The sequence below is a fragment of the Schistocerca serialis genome, chromosome 5 (assembly GCF_023864345.2).
Source record: "Schistocerca serialis cubense isolate TAMUIC-IGC-003099 chromosome 5, iqSchSeri2.2, whole genome shotgun sequence".
Classification (NCBI taxonomy): Eukaryota; Metazoa; Arthropoda; class Insecta; order Orthoptera; family Acrididae; genus Schistocerca; species Schistocerca serialis.
Window position 1 is genome coordinate 503,990,789 of NC_064642.1, and position 17,361 is coordinate 504,008,149.

A 17,361-nucleotide genomic window follows, 5' to 3' on the forward strand; every position below is an offset into this window, starting at 1 on the left:
GCGAATTTATATTCCCTGTCCAAATTTCTTCTTTATTACCTTTATCGGTGGTTTACTGTGCAGATTGAATAAAATGTGGGATAGGTCACAACCATGTAACACTCCCTTCTCAACCACCGATTTCATTTTACGTTCTTCGTCTCTTATAACTGCAGTATAGTTTTTGTACAAGCCGTAAACAGCCTTTCGATCCCAGTATTTTATCTATGGCGTCTTCAGAATTTCGATGAGTGTATTCCAGTCAACACTATAAAAAGCTTTCTCTAATACAGCGTGTATCGTACTTCTATCTACTCTCTGCAGCTTGTTTTTTTTTCTAATTTCTACAAAAAATGTATATTTCACCTTTAGTGGAGCTGACTGTTTCACTGTTGAAGTAATTTTTAACGCAAAATATCTTTAGCTATTTACGTTCATAATTTTATTTTTATTAATTTAATTTAATTCTCACATTGCTGTATAGATTAAGTAACTTTTTTGCTTTCGGATGTCGGGTCCCTTTTGGTGGAGAACACTCGAAGAAAGAACAGCAAAGCCTCGTGCAACTTTTGCAATGTCTTAAAATAAATGAAGCAATAAAGTAAAAACTAAGAATAAAAAAGTTGAAACTCACTGCTATAACACGAGTGCCGCGCCCGCGCCCAGGTGAGGTCGGGTGACACTGGTGTCAAATCACGTTTGCGTGGGGAACAACAGTCAGTAACGTAACACAGCCGCACTGCCCCGATCTGAATGCAGAAAAATACGGGTTTCCAGTCCTACCGCCTTAAGCTACCCTCAGACGGGTCGTGAAACCATTCGTGGAAGAGGTGCTGGTTTATTTTCCTGATAATGCAACATGGTACTTCACATTCCACAACAACCCGCATGAAGACAAGTCAGGACATGAGATGCAAGATCGCGTTCAATGCCTTTATTTATTTAATTTATTATTTTTATTAATTTAATAGAAGTATGTACAGTAACATTCGTATTATACATACAAAACAGCACTCTCTCTCAGTAGTGAGTTTGTGAGCATGCCAAGGAACATGTGCCAATGAACTGCAAATTGCTTTCTGCAACACTGCCTGTCTCGATTGCAGTTAAGTGTTTATATATTTTATTCATTCAAAAAACTCACCAAATTATGTGATACATAATTCCTCTATAAACTGTGTATGACTAGCTTAGCACCCGCTGCTTTAGTCGCTTAGACTGTATGGTCTGCACATATTTGTTTTGATTTTCTTTAATCTAATTTTTATGTTGCTTAGCAATTGCAACACCACGCTAATTAAGACAGTAGAAGCATGGTGTTTCCCGAATGTACTTATGACCAAAAAGCGATTCTGGTGCTGGGATCCAAGGTGTTTTTTAATCACGCCTTTCGCTTTATAGTATGGTATTTCCACGGAAACTTTCATCCCTTGACGCATATTTCTTTATATCTAAGAGAGAAATAAAAATTTTCATAGATTTAGCTTTAAAAATTTTCAATATGACGGAATATTTCCTTAAAACTTTTCATCCCCTCTTTCACAAGCTTAGGTGGTTGAATTGCCAAAAACACTGAAATACGTATTTTTTAAATCTAACTAAGAATTCAGATACCAGTTTTCATAGATGTAGTTTTAAAATGCTTTAGTAGTTCTTTAATAGCGATATATTTTCAAAAAAACTTACACACACTATTTCACCCCCCATAGAGGTTAAATTTCCAAAAATGCTGAAACACGTAGACCTATTTCTTTATTTTTGACTGAGTAAACCAAGTGCCAATTTTCATAGGTCTACCTTCAAAATTGCCTAAAAAGCGAAATATTTTCGAAAAACATTTCATCCCCTATTTTATCCTCTTAGGGATGGAATTTCGACAAACCCCTTCTTAAACGATGCCTACAGTATAAGATCAACATCCTCTAGAAATTTCAAGTTTCTACACTTAGGATTGTGCTTGAGTGATGATTACTCTGTCAGATTACTGCCTTTTATACATGTAGATCGTGTGCAAAAATACACACACACACACACACACACACACAAACACACACAAACGCGCGCGCGCGAAGCATAGGTAATGCAGCAGTAATACTGCAACAAATAAATGATTTCTTTGGATTTATCTGTGAGTAAGATGAAATAATTTTATCTTATCGGTTAAATATGTTAGATGGTATATCTAATTATTTGTAGTGAAGTCGTAAGAGCTGGTATCCTTACTGATTGGTCATAGAAATTACCTTTTTGCCTTGTATCGTGTTCATGGATATATAATTTCATGGCTAGCATTATGGAGAAGAGAGGAACTGTGCCATTTTTTTTAGAGCTAGTGAAGGAATTTTACGAGTACCCATTTTCGTAATTAAACTGTGTGATTTGCGAGTCTCGTACAGTGCAGGAGAGCGCTACAGTCGCAAATCATTACGAGGAGCGCGTTTCGTGTAATGTACCAGCTCACTGCTAAACGTGTACCAACCACGATGGAATCCTTGTCTAGCGTGCTGCACGATGACAATCACTTCCCGTGTGATGACGGCTTTACAGACAGCCAAGTATCGGGCAGTGGTCAAAGAACGTGCTCACCGCCATACGAGCCACACGCAAGCTGTGTCGAACACTGGCAGCGGGGTTCGTGATTTACCTCGCTCGGCTGATGGGAGGCGATACGTGCAATCAGTAAATGGGTACGCCACTCTCATCGTGTTTCCCGGCCCGCGGCCATTGCTCGCTTGCCGGCAGGCAACGAGGCCTGTTCATTGTGTCGGGAACAAAAGGCATTACCGACCGACTGCGCGGTCGTCGCGCGGTAGGCTCTCGCCTGCGGCCAGAGGCGGGAACTGCAGCGCGACGTCACTGCTCAGCGAAAGCAACCTCGGCGGTGGAGACGTGTACGGTTATTCCACTCAGGAAAGTGACGTATCATTTATGTGGGAAAAAATATCTAAATAAAAAGAGCCTTTCGAGATGCTTCGACCACCCAGAAATTCGCTTACGAAATTAAAGGTTTGCCAAGGGACCGCGCCTACCCGTTATCACAAATTTCGTCCAAATTTGCAGTTTGGTCAGAAATGAAAGTGACACAAATGGAAGCTCCAGATGGCCAGGCGTTTAGAAAAAGTAGCGTTTTTGGCACGGGTCTGACGATACATGAGCCATCTGCGCTGGCATAGTTTCCAGGCACCGGTTGGAGCAGCGGAAACAGCGTAGGCCAGTAATACGAGGGTCTTGAGATCGAGCCCCTGTACGGAAACTTTCTTTTTAACTTTTACTTTACTTACACCGCAAATAAACAGAGATAATGTCCAATGTATTGTATCTGATGTGCCGAAACCTTATGTGCAGCAGGACAAATTTCTTCTGTTAACTGACTCGTGAGTCCGCAGCTCATGGTCGTGCGGTAGCGTTCTCGCTTCCCGCGTCCGGGTTCCCGGGTTCGATTCCCGGCGGGGTCAGGGATTTTCTCTGCCTCGTGATGACTGGGTGTTGTGTGATGTCCTTAGGTTAGTTAGGTTTAAGTAGTTCTAAGTTCTAGGGGACTGATGGCCATAGCTGTTAATTCCCATAGTGCTCAGAGCCATTTGAATCATTTTGAACTGACTCGTGAGGAGGACAAACAAATCTACAATTACGCTACGAGATTTGTAAAGATGAATAATTATTGCCATTATGCTGTATTAATGTGATTACTGTCCGCCCCCGGTAGCTGAGCGGTCAGCGCGACAGAATGTCAATCCTAAGGGCCCGGGTTCGATTCACGGCTGGGTCGGAGATTTTCTCCGCTCAGTGACTGGGTGTTGTGTTGTCCTAATCACCATCATTTCATCCCCATCATTCACCGAAGTGACGTCAAATCGAAAGGCTTGCACCTGGCGGACGGTCTACCCGACGGGAGGCCCTAGTCACACGACATTCATTCATGTGATTACTCCTCCCCCTCCCCCAGATTCACCCCGCTAATAATAGTGTGATGCCTGTTTTTATCGTCAGCTAAAGAATTTGCTCGAAAAGCTTCAAAATTGCTCTTATCTCATCGAAAGAGAAAAAGAAATCACATCCCGAAAGACTGTATCAAAATACATTTCGTTGTTCATCACCAGCTATCCTCTGCAAAATTTGGCGAAGTTATGTGTTACGCGTGGTTTGATGCCAAACTGTCCTACGACAGAGAGCCTTTTATGGATTTAAGCCAAACTTGTTTTTGTATAGAAACTGTAAAACAACCACGTGATTGTAAAAATATGCCGTATATAACGTTTCAAAGATGTCAAGAAAATTACTGCTTCTCCTGCTTTTTATGATACATATCACCGTAGCACCTGTAAATCATCACTGTAAAATAACAGAAGTATCTAATTTTATGTATGAGGTTCTCGTGTACAGCTTAAAATCCCTTTCTGGGAATGTGTTTGGAATACCAAATTTTCTTTTGCCTTTCCTTTTCATGCCTTCTACAAAATTATTAACTTTAGTTTATTCGCAGTGTAAGTAATATAAATATTGAAAACAAAAAAGTCGCCACATAAAGACTCAAATCCAAGACATGCGGATCACCATTCTGTACTCTTTCCCCTACGCCGACTGTCGTCAGAAAACTACTCCAACATAAGTGGCTCATGCCTCGCCTGGCTCGCACCAGGAAATGCTACTTTTTCTAAATGCTTGGTCATCTGGATTTCCCAGTTCCGCCACTTTCATTTGTGACCAAGCCCGGAATTATCATTCATTGGGATGAAATCGGCGAAGAATAGTAGGCGCGGTCCCTTGTCAGTAGATATGGAGCAAGTGGCGCAGTCCTGCTACAACAAGCGATAACGTTCGTCTGCCTCAACAAACTAAGTAACTGTGCAGTTTTTCATTGATATGAAATACTGTTCACTGTAGGTTAAGAAAAAAAGGAAGAAGAAGCCCATTACTCGACGTCACGATACCACCAACAACACAACAGTTTTCTGACAGTGCAAAGTGTTTTCATGAAATACATGTAGATTTTCACTTGGCCTAATTCTGGTGTTTTGATTATTCACGTGTCGATTGAGGTGAAATAACGCCCACGTAAAAAAAAAAAAAACCTTGCCCATTTCTGCGATTTCATGGATGTAAAAAAATGACTGAAACCATGTACAGTACAAGTAGACACATTTGTTTATCCAGAGCCTACAATTTTTGTACACTACGAACATGACGTGCACGAAATTTAAACTTACGCATCGCTTTCTGAGCACTACCATACGAAATCTAAGATTGAACACATGATCTCCTTAAACCTTTTGAAGACGAAAGCAGCATCACAAGCATCTCACGAGCCAGTTTAGCGTATGTAAAACTGACCGGTCTCCCGGTTCTCTACTTGTCTGCAAGTGATACGCATTCCTGGAAACAGACGATTAATCTTGTTATTGTTGAACTGTTTAGCACTGTACCATCTGGACATTTCCCAAGAAATGTGTCTACAGTACGTATATACGAATGAGTGGCGAAATATTGCTCAACAATGAAAACTCGTTGCTCTTGGGAAAGCGACATGTTTACCAAGCAATGAACTGCGCAGTGCTACAGGCGCCACGTGAATTACACTGGAATCTTCGTTTGTTTTTAACAATTATGGTGCTGTCTTGCGGTGGCTGAATGTACGAATCCAGTGCAAATCCTGTTTACAGAAATTCTCATTTTTCTGTGCTCGTCTTTCGATCGAACTGTATTACGGACAACCGAGGCTTAGGAACATTCCTGAAATTGGCAGAAGACTTTGTAAGGACCAGCGTTACCATAGTTAGACGATAAAATGGACGTGTCTTTTTTTTCTGAAGTTCATAATGTACCATGACGGAGTTTACATTTACGTGCGTATTTGCAAGATACTCCAAGTTAAGTGACGGAGGGTGTTTCTAGTAGCATCATCCCTTTTCCGCTTTCTTGTTGCGTTTGCTGATGGTGCATGGAAAGAAAGGTTGTCAAAAAACCCTGTATGAGGTCTAATTTTTCTGGCAGTCTCATCAGTCATTTAGCAAGACATTTGTGGCAGGAAGCAACATGTTGACTGATTTTTCTTTGAACGTACTCTCAGAATTTTAACAGTAACCACCTCTGTGATCACGGACCCTCTCTTGTAACGTCTGCAACTGCAGTGTGATGAGCAAGTCCGTACTGCGCTTACTAGACAAGCCTCTGAGGAAACGCACAGCTCTTCTCTGTATCTTCACGAATTACTGTATTAATGTTAACACACAACAATCAGTAGTACTTGAGTTTTGAAAGTTACTGTTTTGCAGATGAATTACGTTGCCTTAGGATTATTTCATTGAATCTCAGTCTGCCATCTGGTATTTCTACAGTTAGTTGTATACGATAATTCCACTTTAGGTCACTCCAGAAGGTTACCTCTAGGTAACTTTCGGTTGTTATTGTTTTCGGTGACTTATTGCCAATACTGTATTGGAGGAGTAATGAGTCTATCATTTATGTGCAGTGATATACATTTACTAGCCACAGCTTCACTCGCTTGTGCGTTCATTTGCGCAAATGTCATGCACATCTCCTTCTCTCCCCTCCCCCTCCCCCGCCCCACTCTTGGTCAGACTCCACCCGGACCGTCTGCCCATCTCCTTCCCCCATCTCTCTCCCAGTCTCCTTCTTCTCTCATCTCTGCCCTTAACCTTCTCCATTCTCTGTCCATTTCTTCCTTGCCTTCCTCCTTCCAACTGTCTCTACCCATCTCTCCCCCTCTCCCCCTCTCTGCCCATCTCTTCTGCCCTCTCTCTGCTCATCTCCTCCTACACTGTCTTTCTGTCCATCTCTCTTCCCTCTCTCTGTCCATCTACATGTCCTCCCACTTTTCTCTCTGTCCATCTCCTCTTCCCCCTATCTATATCAATCTCATTCTCCCCCTTTCCATTACCATCTCCTCCTCTCCCTTTCTCTGTCCTCCCTCCCCACTCTCTGTCTATCCCCTGCTCTGTCTTCTCTCTGTCCATCCCCTCCTGCCCTCTCCCTCCCTATCCATCACCTCCTCCCCCCCCCCCTCTCTGTCAGGCCCTCCTCTACCTATCTAAACCAATCTGCTTGTGTAGCCTCTGCACAACAGGTTAATGAAACAGGCTGATACTATTCTCAAAACAATTTTGTCATGCAGGGCAGCCTATATTTCAAGGGCCCACTGGCAGAAAGCCAATTACTGCTCGTATCTCTGCTCTTGCTGAAGCTAGAGAGTTGTAAACCACACAGTACTGATACTCATGAAGTTTGCTATTTGTTTGTCAAATTCGGTTGAAATCGATCCTGATGTTTGGGAGATGTTAGACATACATACACACATACATCCAAACTGCTTTGTATATATATACTAGTGTGTTCCCCACAGTTCCACCCACTTGTAGATTTGACACTTGTATTGAACATCTCCTCCTCACACTCTCTGTGTTTACCTCTTCCTCCCTTTGTCTGTGCATCTCATCTTCCCACTCTTAACTATCTCCTCCTCTCCACTCTCCCTGTCTCTTCATCCCTCCGTTCCCTCTCTTAGACCATCTCCTCCATTCTCTCTCTTTCTGATCATCGTGCGTGGGACCATAATCAATGCGCAGCACTATGAAGACACTTTGCAGTAACTACGACGCGCTATAAAGTCAAAACACCCAGGAATGCTACTGAATGGAATCATTCTGTTGCTTGTTAACGCCCACCACCACACTGCCAACTGCACAAGGACGGCTACGCTTCGGCGATTTAGTTGGGAAATACTGCAATATCCTCGGTACAGCCCGGATCTATCACCGTGTGATTTTCACATCTTCGGCGACCTGAAAAAGACATGTGTTTACGTCCGTTTCAGTCGGACGAGGAAATGCAAGAGTTGGTGCGGCTGTGGATCCGTCAGTGACCGACCGCCATCTACGAAACAAGAACTGATTGTCTTGTTTCCCAGGGGGACAAAAGCCTTAACGCGTATAGTGATCACATTTGTGTGGATTGACTTCATATTCCCGCTGTGGCGGGTGTTTTGTTCTCATTTGATTGCCCCTTATAAGGAATATAAGTGCAGGATTCAGGCCATTTTAACTGTGTTTGTGAGATTCAATTGTCACCTAACAATGGTCTAAGAAGCCGGTTCGTGACCAAATAATATGTCGCAGAACATTAGGAAAGTATTTTCTATTTATTAAAAAATAGTTTTGTAACCTGTTTTCAAGACACCATCCTTTACGTTAACTGCTCTTCGCAGTCCTCTGCCGTCTCTGACACAATAGTCATCTTTCAGTAGTTGAAGAGCTCCATGAAACTAGCCTTTCGTCTGAAGATTACAACAGCACGCAAGCTAATTCACTGTATTTCTCAAAGAGCGCTGGCAAATTTTTCGTGCCAGCTTCATTGCCGGCGCAAGGCTAGGTGTCGCAGCTGGAGATGGGGTTAGAAGAGTGCGAAGTGGCAGCGGCGGCGGCGGCTCTCGGCTGGCCAAACAAGAGAGCGTGGCAGGCGATGCGGACGCGTGCGCGCCACGTGTCGGCTAATGAAGGCAATCTACTCACCCGGCCGCCAGGCTGTTGGGCCACATGGGGTCGGACCTGCGGACAGCGGAAAACTCATTTCAGTGCAGGCCACACATCTGCGACAGTAATGGAACACACACACACATACACGCAGAAACACTCCCTCATACATGCGGGCCCAGGCGCCAAGAGGAAGTCCAGGTCGCCACTGCTGCCGCGACACCTGTACATTAAAAGCGAGGACACATGTGTGCATGCCGCTGCACAAGTCGTCAACAGGTCAAGACCTCGCCTCTCTCGTCATGTCTCCGTCGGTGAACGTCAGAATAGAGGAGCTCCATTTCCTCCCACAAACATAGTTTTGAAATTATGACACTAGAAATAAAATTGGAAAAGGAATCCTGTAATGTTTGAATACTCCATTAGTAGTGAAGCGCTTGACACAGTCACGTCGATTAAATTTTTGGGCCTAACATTGCAGAGCGATATGAAGTGGGACAAGCATGTAATGGCAGTTGTGAGAAAGGCGGATAGTCGTCTTCGGTTCATTGGTAGAATTTTGGGAAGATGTGGTTCATCTGTAAAGGAAACCGCTTATAAAACACTAATACGACCTATTCTTGAGTACTGCTCTAGCGTTTGAGGTCTATATCAGGTCGGATTGAGGGAGGACATAGAAGAAATTCAAAGGCGGGCTGCTAGATTTGTTACTGGTAGGTTTGATCATCACGCTAGTGTTGCTTCAGGAACTCGGGTGGGAGTCTCTAGAGGAAAGGAGGCGTTCTTTTCGTGAATCGCTACTGAGGAAATTTAGAGAACCAGCATTTGAGACTGACTGCATTACAATTTTACTGCCGCCAACTTACATTTCGCGGAAAGACCACCAAGATAAGAGAGATTAGGGCTCGTACAGACGCATATAGGCGGTCATTTTTCCCTTGTTCTGTTTGGGAGTGGAACAGGGAGAGGAGATTCTAGTTGTGGTATGAGGTACCCTCCACCACGGACCGTATGGTGGATTACGGAGTATGTATGTAGATGTAGATGTAGATATCGGCACAAGTAATGTAATTTTTACCTTCGACATTCAATTTACCTCTCTTTTACTTTGACATAAAATAAATGAAAATGTTTGTGGTACATTTCACTGGTAGCCCAAACTGTAGACTTTATTACTTTACAAATATAATTTTAAGGTATAAACAGTAGTTAACAACTAAAAGTTTGTTTGGGTATGCTCGCTGAGTGTCTTAATATTAAGTGGTTAGTGCAGCTTCTCATGGAGTTCCAGTGTAGGCTGTAATTATCACTTCGCAACGAAACTTGGTAAATAAGCTAATGCGATAATGCGGAACCAATATACCCTAGAAAAAAAATTAGTTTCAATTATGACCACCAGGAGCAAATCTGGCGCTGTATACTGTTTATATGACATCCTCGCTGTCATTTGATAAGTCATAACGTGAGTGAACAGTATGTCTACCGAGAATAGAGGCTATGTGCTGTTAGTGAAACTATTTTATGTGAACAGCAGCAATTATAGTTCTTCATTGAGAAAGTATAACCGACTGAAAAGTCTGAGGAGAGGCCCGGTATCATTACGCGGTTTAAAGATGATTATGATAATGAAATTCGATAACGCATGAGCCACGGATAGCGCCTGGAAGAGGAAGGTGTCGTATATCGATGGAAGTTATTGACGAGGTCGCTGTTGTCGTAGCTGACCATGCAGCACGTCCCCGGTTAGTGCTAGGGCTCATGCAGTGCCACGAGAATGGACCATTCCATGGTCAACAGCACGGAAAGTTTTGCGATATATATTACACTGGTACCCGTGCAAGGTTCACTTGATGCAGCAACTCAAACCTCATGATCCGCAGCAACGTTCTGAATTTGCTCTTCAGCGTCTGGTACGGATCGAAGTGGCCCGCGCAATATTCTGTGGACGAGGCACATTTTACATACAGGGTGCAGTGAATACACAGGACTGCTGAATATTGGGTACTGTTAAACGGCGTCTTGTGCACGGAGAGCCATTGCACTCACCACATGTGACTGTGTGGTGTGGATTCGATCCACCTTTATTCTCGGTCCATTCTTCTTTGAAGAGAATACGCCCAGAGGACCCGTCAGGTGTACCGTCAACTATGCATGTCATGTTATCAAGCCCTCCTTGTGCAGCATGTGATTCCTGTTTTGGAAGAGCGCAACTGTGTGGAAACCACTGCATTCATGCGATGGGAGCTAACACCTCATGTCGCTCGCCTAGTGAAAGATCGGCTTAAGGCAACCTACCACGAATGTGTTATCCCCAGAGGTTTTCCAGATCCACAGTCTGCAAGTTCACCTGATCTGAATCCATGTGACTTTTGGCTTTGGGGATGTTTAAAAGAACGCGATTACCAGTAACACGTTCGGTCTTTACCTGACGTGAAGGCAAACAGAAACACGCTGACACGCTGCTCAGATTCCACCAGAACTCAAATAGTTCAAATGGCTCTGAGCATGACGGGACTTAACATCTGAGGTCATCAGTCCCCTAGAACTTAAAACTACTGAAACCTAACTAACCTAAGGGAAATCACACACATCCATGCCCGAGGCAGGATTCGAACCTGCGACCGTAGCAGCCGCGTGGTTCCGGACAGAAGCACCTAGAGCCGCTCGGCCACAGCGGCTGGTCCACCAGAACTGCTGTGAGCAACTGTTGATCACGTCTTTTTACGGATGCAGTATCGCGTCGACGTCATCGATACTCATGTTAAACAAATTGTGTAAGCGGCAGTTAATAATGAAACCAACGTCATGCCTTTCTCACTTGTTTGGCCTTTTCTGCCCACGTCTCGTTCCTAATCCATTACATACGGAAACATTTCTATACGTCTTTCTCGCATTCACAGCATCACATTTGCACATGGTGGCCAAAACTGGAGCTATTTTTTATTCCACTATAAATCGGTTCCACATTGACGCTTTAGAATATCTACCAAGTTTCGCTGCCGTACAGTAATTACAGCCCATAATGTCTTTCGTAAGTAGCTGCGCTTTAATTATAATCAGCCAATATAAGTACTTAGTGGGCTTTACTTGTACTTTGACTTTTAGTATTGTGACCCTTCGATTGAGTTAGTAGATGCTAGACTACAAATCCAATGGCACAGGGTCCGTGACCCAAGCTCGTGATATAATTGTCGCCGACTGCTTGCTGGTAGGGTACAGTCTTTCCATTCGCCGCGACTCTACGATGGGGAGGGGGCGGCGGATACCTCTTCCCTGCCGTCTTTTACCCCCGGGAAAGACCCCCGTTACTCATTTTGACAGGAGGCTCAGTGGATTTGGGGCCTTCCTGGAGGGATTGGTAAGAGTAACAATCTCCGTTCATACGCCTCTACTCAGGATTGAATCTAGAACCGCAAGAGTGCAATCTAGTGCTCTACCCCCCCCCCCCCCCCCCAAGTACCACCACGACCACAAGGTACGGCGTGTGATCCTAAATTTTTTCAGTCACTAAATGCTTTTTTTCAACTACTTAAAGCGATTTGTTAATGTGAATAATGCCAGGTTGCACCATGGTATGGAATCCATGTTAATAGTGTGAGTTGTCCTATGACATGCTGGGTAAATCAGTTCAAAGATCGGAGGAAGGCAAGGGCATTTCACCCTCAGTAGGATAGTGCCTAATAAAGCACCGGTATTCCAACTAACCTTCGAGGTGACGGCAGCTGTATTTACTTCCTACTAGCATTTGGTAGTTTATGCCGTGAAAAAAATGCCCTCATATTGCAAAGACGTTGATGTGGTCTTTTCATATGTGTGTGTGTGTGTGTGTGTGTGTGTGTGTGTGTGTCCATCTTAACATACAAAAGATGTGTGTGTGTGTGTGTGTGTGTGTGTGTGTGTGTGTGTGTGTGTGTGTGAGTGAGTGTGTGTGTGTCCATCTTAACATACAAAAGAAGATAGCTGAACAACTGCTGCGGCATTCTAGAATATTAAGTGGGCACTGGAAGAAGGAATGTATCTACGACAGTTTTTTTATCCCATTGGATATAAAACACGAATTGTTCTTAACGCCGTCCTCCCGAATGCGAGTTCAACGTCTTCCCTGCAGCATCTCGCTCGCTCCAACGACTTGAAATTGTCCTTCCGATACTCTAATGTAATGTTTCACGTGTGTTTCAGAGCGACACCAGACAAAAATCATCGGAAGGAAGGCCGCTACGACTGTACCAATAAGGAAGTCTCAAGGGGCGACCCAGAAGAAAGAGAATGGTCGACTTCGATTTATTGAGAGAATTTTAGATATGTGTAGCTCGTCCATAAAGGAGATCGCGTACAAAATACTAGAGCGACCCATTCTTGAATACTGCTCGAGTATTTGGGATCCATACCATGTCTGATTAGAGGAGGATATCGACGGAATTCAGAAGCGGGCTGCTAGATTTTTTACCGGAAGGTTCGATCAACAGGCGAGTATTAGGGACATGGTTCGTGAACTCAAACGGGAATCGCTGGAAGGACTACAACGTTCTTTTCACGAAAAGCTACTGAGAAAATTTAGAGAAGCGGCGTTTGAAGCTGACTGCAGAACGATTCTACTGCCGCCAACGTAATTTCCCGTAAGAACCAGGAAGATAAGAGAATTTAGGGCTCTTGCGGTGGCTGATAATCGTTCTTCCCTCTCTCCATTTGCGTGTAGAACAGGAAAGGAAACGACTAGTAGTGATGCAAGGCACCCTCTGCCATGCTTCTTACGGTGGCTTGCGGAATATGTACGTAGATGCAGACGTAGAAGAACAAACGCCAAGGATTTCCGCTAAGATCACGATGGGTGTGTCCAGTGTGGCACCTGTGCTGACTTGGACCAGTTGAAGTCCTCCGCGCTGTGACGTCGTCCTGCAGTAGTGAGGCGACAGCTGGTGGTGTATTTATTTGCGGGCGCTGCAAATATTTATGCTGCGCGTCGGACGGTGGTCGCAGGGAGCGGCGTGCTGCCAACTCGAGTGTTTCTGTTTGGCTGCAGGGCACAGTTGGACAGGACAGGCGCGCGCCGCTGTTGACACGGAAAACACTCCAGCCCGCACCTGACGTCCACTCCGGGGCCCTTCAGGCTGTCGCTGCCGTTAGCCGCCCTTTACAGAGTCCGGAAGCTGAGCGAGGATTAGGAGAGGAGCGGGGCCGGATGTTAGCGGACCCCGCGGAAGCGGAGGACCTCCCGCGCCGTGGCCGCAGGACTTCTGCAGTCGTGTCAGGTGGAGCTGTGTTGGGCACAACGTTATGAAGTTTATTCCTCTGCCTGAGCTGAAGGAGATACATCTTCGTCTACATCTGCACTCTGCAAGCCACTGTGAATTGCATTGCAGAGGGTGATTTCCATTGCACTCGTCATTAGGGCTGCTTTCCGTTCCACTCGCGTACGCAGTGGGGGAAGAATAATAATTACTTAAAAGCGTAAGTGCGCACTGTAATTAGTCTAATAAGAGGTGCGCCCTACCAAAACTAAGGTTCTTTAGTTACCATAAGCGATCTAGGGAAATCACGGAAAACCTAAATCCGCATGACAGGACACAAGTTTGAACCGACGTCCTCCCGAAGGCGAGTCCAGTGTGCTAACTACCGCGCTACCCCGTTCGGTATCTTATTCTTTTATTTCCCGTAGTATTGGCAGCATTGACAGGGAAAGAAACAAATGAATGTGTGAGAGAAACAGGGAGCTGAAGACTTCTTTTTGTTTTTTGTTTTGCACACAATTAGAATCGTAAGTCGTTCATTGTTAGTCCATTATGTATATTATACCCTTACACAATATAAATTGCATTTTATTAGTAATAAAGTTTTATTACTCTTCCCTTTTATGCAACCAAAGGAACTGCTTTTGATGTAGGTACAGGTTTACGAGCACAAACATAAAAACCACGGAAATTCTTTTTACGTGTGTAACAGTTGAAAATGGCCGAAGGCTGAAATCTAGATCTTGTAATAAAAGCATATCAAACTGTCCAATATCGCTTATATGTTTCCGTAAGTGTTATATGACTGGCTCCAAACAGAGAAAAATAATGTGCAGTTATAGCTGTTATTTTGTACTCGATAAAACGTTTTTCATCATAAACAAGGACAAGAGTCTGGAAGTTCTTTATAAATGGCAGAAACATGTATTATGTAAGCTCGGCGAAGTATTGAAGCGATATTTGATATTTTTTGTTTACCATTCTTTCGAGGAATTTGCCTTTTATAGCACTGTATGATAAATCTGTAATTTTTTTTAGTTTTACTAAAACAGTCTCCTGTTCCATGTTACAAATCAAAAGTTTTCGAATGTAATGTAAATTAAACATTTGATAATTTAATTTTGCTACGAATAATGCTTATTTTTAAGTAACGCACAAGAGGATAATTATGGAGAATAAAAATGTTCCTTAGGTTGTACGGCTTATTATACAGTGTGTTACAAAAAGGTACGGCCAAACTTTCAGGAAACATTCCTGACACACAAATAAAGAAAAGATGTTATGTGGGCATGTGCCCAGAAACGCTTAATTTCCATGTTAGAGCTCATTTTAGTTTCGTCAGTATGTACTGTACTTCCTCGATTCACCGCCATGATTTCATACGGGATACTCTACCTGTGCTGCTAGAACATGTGCCTTTACAAGTACGACACAACATGTGGTTCATGCACGATGGAGCTCCTGCACATTTCAGTCGAAGTGTTCGTACGCTTCTCAACAACAGATTCGGTGACCGATGGATTGGTAGAGGCGGACCAATTCCATGGCCTCCACGCTCTCCTGACCTCAACCCTCTTGACTTTCATTTATGGGGGCATTTGAAAGCTCTTGTCTACGCAACCCCGGTACCAAATGTGGAGACTCTTCGTGCTCGTATTGCGGACGGCTGTGATACAATACGCCATTCTCCAGGGCTGCATCAGCGCATCAGGGATTCCATGCGACGGAGGGTGGATGCATGTATCCTCGCTAACGGAGGACATTTTGAACATTTCCTGTAACAAAGTATTTGAAGTCACGCTGATATGTTCTGTTGCTGTGTGTTTCTATTCCATGATTAATGTGATTTGAATAGAAGTAATAAAATGATCTCTAACATGGAAAGTAAGCGTTTCCGGACACATGTCCACATAACATATTTTCTTTCTTTGTGTGTGAGGAATGTTTCCTGAAACTTTGGCCGTACCTTTTTGTAACACCCTGTATACCCTTACGTAGTTTATAGACGGCTGACCGCTTGCAGTTCCAGGGGAATTTAGTAAGACAATGATCGCACAAAAAAAAAAACGATAAAAATGGGATAACGCCCAATAGGTATTCAACACACCTAACGTGCGCCTTTACGATCTTAACTGACGAAGGATACTGGGAAAACCACCGTATACTACACTTACTTAGCAGTAGCATACGGTAGTTTTACAACTATATGTCTAATGTAGCCCTCACGATGCCAGCGGGAACGATACGAACGGTGTTATAGTACATACCTAGATACCTCGCTTAAAGATGGTTTTTACAACTCTGTAAGCAAGTTATTTCAGAATAGTCTGCATCTATCTTCAAGAGTCTGCCATTTCAGTTTCTTCAGTATCTCTGAGACACTTTCCATGGTTCAGACAAATCTGTGACTATTTCTGCTGCCCTTCTTTCAGCACATTGAATATCTCTCGTTAGTCCTATTTGGAAAGGGTCCCACACATATTCCACGATGGATCAGGTGAGTGATTTATAACCACTCGTCTTTATAAACTGATGACATTTCCGTAGCAGTTCACAAATGAACCGCGTTGTGCTCATTGTTTTACCTACGATTGAGCCTGTGAGGTCGTTCCGTTTCATATCCCTACAAACTGTTACACCCAGGTATTTGTATGAGTTAACCTGTTCCAGTTGTGACTCGTTGACATTGTAGTTTAGGATACTATGCTTTTCGTTTTTTAAAAGTGCAGTTTTGCATTTCTGAACATTTAAAGCCAGTTGCTTATCTTTGCATCGCTTTGAAATCTTATCAAGATCCGATTGAACATTTGTGCAGGTTTTTTTTCAGACGATGCTTCATTGTAGATAACTGTGTCATCTGCCAAATTTCTGAGGTTACTATTTATATCATCTGGAAGTTCATTAATATACAACATGATGCACCATAGATTACCCTGAAGCAGACTCGAAGTAACATCCACGTCTATAGACAATTCTTCATCCAAGATAATATGCTGCGTCGTCCCTACCTCAGTTCAGTAACATATTTCGCTTGACACCACATATGAATGTAGTTTCGATAGTGAGTGTAGGTGTGGTAATGAGTTCAGTGCTGAATATTTAGTGACATTTGAAAGTTTATGGCAGATAGGGACTCTAAATTACATTTTCAGGTCATTGCGAGCTTAGGCATTAGGCTATCCGTGAACGCCTGCACGGTTAATGGGTAAGGCAACTGCGAAACCGAGTTCGAGTCCCGTATGGCACAGACTATCTATATTCACCACACCTTCATTACATTACAGGATGAGCATATTCGAACAAATCGCACTGACACCATTCCATGTCGCGACATCTAGATAGATTTCATCCCCATTGATCCTTGCATTTCATTTCAGTGCTTTTAGATCATTTCATAAAAACGATCTTCAATGAAACTTCAAATTGTTTTACGACTGTGTCATAAAACGTATCGTTTTCCTCAGGTCTCTGAATTGACTTACCCAACCAGTTACAAGGAAACCTACATTCTAGCGTAGACATGATGCCGAGCCAATTTATTGATCAGTCAGTATTTGATAATAGTCATTACGGCCCATCTCGATCAGCAACCCCGTCAGCAGTCACCGTTGCTGTTTATGCATCAATTAATGTTCACGTTTCTCCTGAGAATGACGTTAATGTGTGAC

General features: G+C 43.4%; 1 protein-coding gene across 1 annotated transcript in view; it reads right to left on the reverse strand.

Moving 5' to 3' along the window:
• Positions 1-17,361, reverse strand: part of LOC126482032 (homeobox protein OTX2-B-like) — a 352,202-nt gene that overhangs the window by 210,631 nt on the left and 124,210 nt on the right. The window contains exon 2 of the mRNA XM_050106004.1: positions 8,505-8,540. Within this exon, the coding sequence (XP_049961961.1) occupies positions 8,505-8,540 (36 nt within the window). The remainder of the gene's footprint in view (positions 1-8,504; positions 8,541-17,361) is intronic.